This window comes from Trichechus manatus, unplaced genomic scaffold, assembly GCF_000243295.1.
Source record: "Trichechus manatus latirostris isolate Lorelei unplaced genomic scaffold, TriManLat1.0 scaffold00038, whole genome shotgun sequence".
NCBI lineage: Eukaryota > Metazoa > Chordata > Mammalia > Sirenia > Trichechidae > Trichechus > Trichechus manatus.
The window spans coordinates 13,962,065-13,965,506 of record NW_004443974.1 but is presented as its reverse complement, the minus strand read 5'-3'; the positions used below and the strand labels follow the sequence as shown (position 1 = coordinate 13,965,506).

The 3,442-nt window shown below is 53.3% G+C and overlaps 1 protein-coding gene across 1 annotated transcript in view; it reads left to right on the top strand.

Moving 5' to 3' along the window:
• Nucleotides 1-2,938: 2,938 nt before the first annotated feature.
• Nucleotides 2,939-3,442, top strand: part of CUNH9orf50 (chromosome unknown C9orf50 homolog) — an 8,739-nt gene continuing 8,235 nt past the window's right edge. The window contains exon 1 of the mRNA XM_023730619.1: nucleotides 2,939-3,437. Within this exon, the coding sequence (XP_023586387.1) occupies nucleotides 2,939-3,437 (499 nt within the window). The remainder of the gene's footprint in view (nucleotides 3,438-3,442) is intronic.

Here is a 3,442-nt window from a genome sequence, read left to right as displayed (position 1 = left end):
AAGCCACTGCCTTCGAGTTGATTCCAACACAGAAGCAACCCTATAGGACAGAGTAGAACTGCCCCATAGGATTTCCAAGCCTGTAATCTTTACCGGGAGTCCTGATGGGGTTAAGCGTTCAGCTGCTAACCAAAATGTTGGCAGTTCAAATCCACCAGCCACGCCTTGGAAACCATGTGGTGCGGTTCTACTCTGTCCTGTAGGGTCGTTATGAGTCGGAATCAAAGAAGAGAAAGCAGATTGCCACATCTTTCTCCCGTGGAGCGGCTGGCGGGTTCAATTCGCTGAACTTTTGGTTAGCAGCCCAGCATTTAACCACTGTGCCATCAGGGCTCCATAGTCATCATTAGTAAGTTCATGTTTCCTAAGCTGACATCCTGGCCTTAAATTTACAGTGCCTTCAGGTGGGTGTTGCACAGAGGAGGTGATCAACGTGTGTTTGCTCTAATGAAGTGAAAGCTATGGGGGGTGGGGGCACTGAAAAGTCCTGGCTGCAGTTCAGCCCCCTATATCTGTTTATGTACAAATTATTTGGCATCTTCTCCAGCCTACTTCAGGTCAGACTTGGTTGCCCTGACCTGGACCCCTCTTCCAAGCTTTATTTCCCATGTCTCTAAGAGAAGAGGAAGCCCTGGTAGTGCAGTGATTAAAGCACTCAGCTGCTAACTGGAATGTCAGTGGTTCAAACCCACCAGCTGCTCTGCGGCTTTTGTAAATGTTTACAGCCTCGGAAACCCTTTGGGGTCACTACGAGTCAGACTCAACAGCAGTGGATTTGGTCTTGGTGCCGGGAAGAAGATAGATCCTGGGCAATTTCTACTGCTGGGAATGTCTAGAATTCTCTTTTGTGGGAGGGCTCTGATGCCAGCTCTTCACATGCCTAAAAATCTGTTGTTAGGTGCCATGGAGCCAATTTCAACTAATAGCGACCCTATGTGACAGAGTAGAACTTCCCCATGGGGTTTTCTTGGCTATAATCTTTACGGAAGCAGATCACCAAGTCTTTCTCCTGCAGAGCAGCTAGGTGGGTTCAGGTAGCAGCTGACTGCTTAACCATTTTTGCCACTAGGGCTCCTTCCTAAAAATCTACCCCCACTTTTATTTTCTGCCAATGAAAAAGAAAGCCCCGTCCCCACACCCAGACCTCCAAGGCCCTTCCAGGTCTGCCCAGTCCCCTGACCTCAAAACCTCTAAATTCCCAAGCCTAGCACATAGTAGCTACTCAGTAAATGTTTGCAGAATTCAAGGGCTGGAGGGCTTCTTAGACATTGTCTAATTAGTCTGGTGTTCCTCACCTAATTTTTAAAAATTCACACACCCTTTGGATAAATATAAAGATTTCTCACCTCAATTTTCTAACTCCCCAAGGAGGTATGCCCCTACATCCCTAGTTAAGGAGCATTTGCAGAAAATGGCAAACATCTTTTGTGATGCCTTCTCCAGGCAGATGCCCTGTAATTTGAATTACAAAGTCATATTTTCATTTCCAGACTGTAAAACTACGCCATGACAATGAAACTACTAGTTCAGACCACCCTTGACTCTCATCCAAGTTTCACAATATGTGCCTCTTCCCTGCCCCCTCCCAGCTGAGAGTCCATCAGTCCATTTTACAATGGAGCTCGGAAAACAGAGGGACTTGTCGCGTCATGCAAAAAACAGCAGTAGAACATGCACTTGAGATTGGATTTCGTAGTTTCCAGGCCACTGCATTCCTCACTGCCCAGCCTTGCAGCAGAAGTTCTGCTTCAAGAGCCACCTAGCCAGTCTCCTGACCAAATATGACCCACCTGGGCCTCCTGCCTCCCTCCCTGGTCAGGAGTCCCACTTGCTCCCTGCCCCTTCAGTCCCCTGGACTCAACAGCCCCACCCTCTCCCCCCAAGCCTCAGTGCCCTCTGCTCTTCAGGTGGCTGTGGGTGAGGGGCGGATCACAATGACCCTGAAGAGGTCCTGGAGGCAGCAGGGAGGGGCCCACCGTGGGACCAGGGCCAGGAAGATGGGCTTGCTCAGGGACCAGCCCACCTGTTAGGGGGCTCTAAGCTCTTGGGACCTTCTCAGGCCCCACCCAGAAGTCCCACCAGGGTGAGTGTGACACCAGGAGCCAGCTCCAAGCTGAAACAATCTTGGGATGGGGTGTGGTGGGCGGGAAGCAGGCTTGGAGATCCCCAGTGTCAGAGCTGGGGGCGGGGTTGAGGCCCTGGCTCCCAAAGGAGGCAGTTTGTTAACAATGTGTCTTGGCCCCGCCCCAGATCTACTGAATCAAAATCTGGAGTGGGAGGTGGGGACAGCCATCTGTATTTTCAACAATCTCCCCTCCTAGGGCCTCTGAGGCACCACCAGGATTGGTGAACTGCTGGTCCCAGGCTTCCTAACTCCCAGTAGAGTGCTAATTAACAGTACTAGCCTCCACAATTTGAACACACCATGTGCTGAGTACTTTCCACCGGCGTGATGCTATTTCACTCTCACAAAGAGGCAGGTACTCCCGTTGTCCCCATTCTACAGATGAAGAGGCTGAGAGAAGTCAATTAACTGGCTTGCCCAAGGTGACACAGCTAAAAGTGAAGTTGAGACTAAATCCTAAGGAATAATAATTTTAAAATATTAAGAATAGCAGTTAGTTTTTATTGAGCACTTATAATGTGCCTAGTACTGTTCTAAGCGATTCCCATGTACTTGCTCATTTAAACGTCACAGCAACCCAAAGGTGAGCACTCCTACCGTCATCACTTTTCAAATGAGGAAACAGAAGCTTGGGAGCTCTATCCTGAGGCCACTGTCTGCAGAACCCGTGATGTTAACCTCCAAACCGCACTGCCCCACTCTAGGCACTATGGTCTGGGGGCTGCTCTATCTCTGCCCTTCCCCCCACCTCACACGGCACTTCCCCACCCCTAGCTGGCGTGAGGATGCCCTGAGCTGAGCGCAGGGCCAGACATGCTCCGGTGTCACCTCAAGCCGGGGGCCCAGGAGGTGGCGCCCAAGGGGTTTCCCGGTGATGGAGATCTCCGAATGAGGAAAGACCCGCTGCTGCCCTGGCTGACCCTGCCCGAGCTCCGAGCGGTCTCTCCGCAGGTTGGCGCAGGCGGCTCAAGGGGCTCAAGAGGCCCGGGAGTCGAGGCCCCGTGGTGGCAGGCCCCTAGGCACGGGCTCCCGGACATACTGGTGCACCAGGCCACAGATCCTGGGGTGGACGTCGGGAGCCCCGCGCCGCGCCTGCCCGCCCTGCCCACGGTGGTCCAGCGGGTGGCGCAGAACCCGGCAGTGCTGAGCTCCCTGCTGCTGCCGCCCGTGCTCTCGGCCGACGCGCCCCGGGAGCCATCGGCGTCCCGGCGTCCAACGCCTAGAAAGAAGGAGGACCACCGGAGGGGCTTGGCCAGGGAGGCCCCGAGGGCCTTCGGGGCCCTGCTACGAGAGTTCCTCCCCAACAGGTTCCGTGAG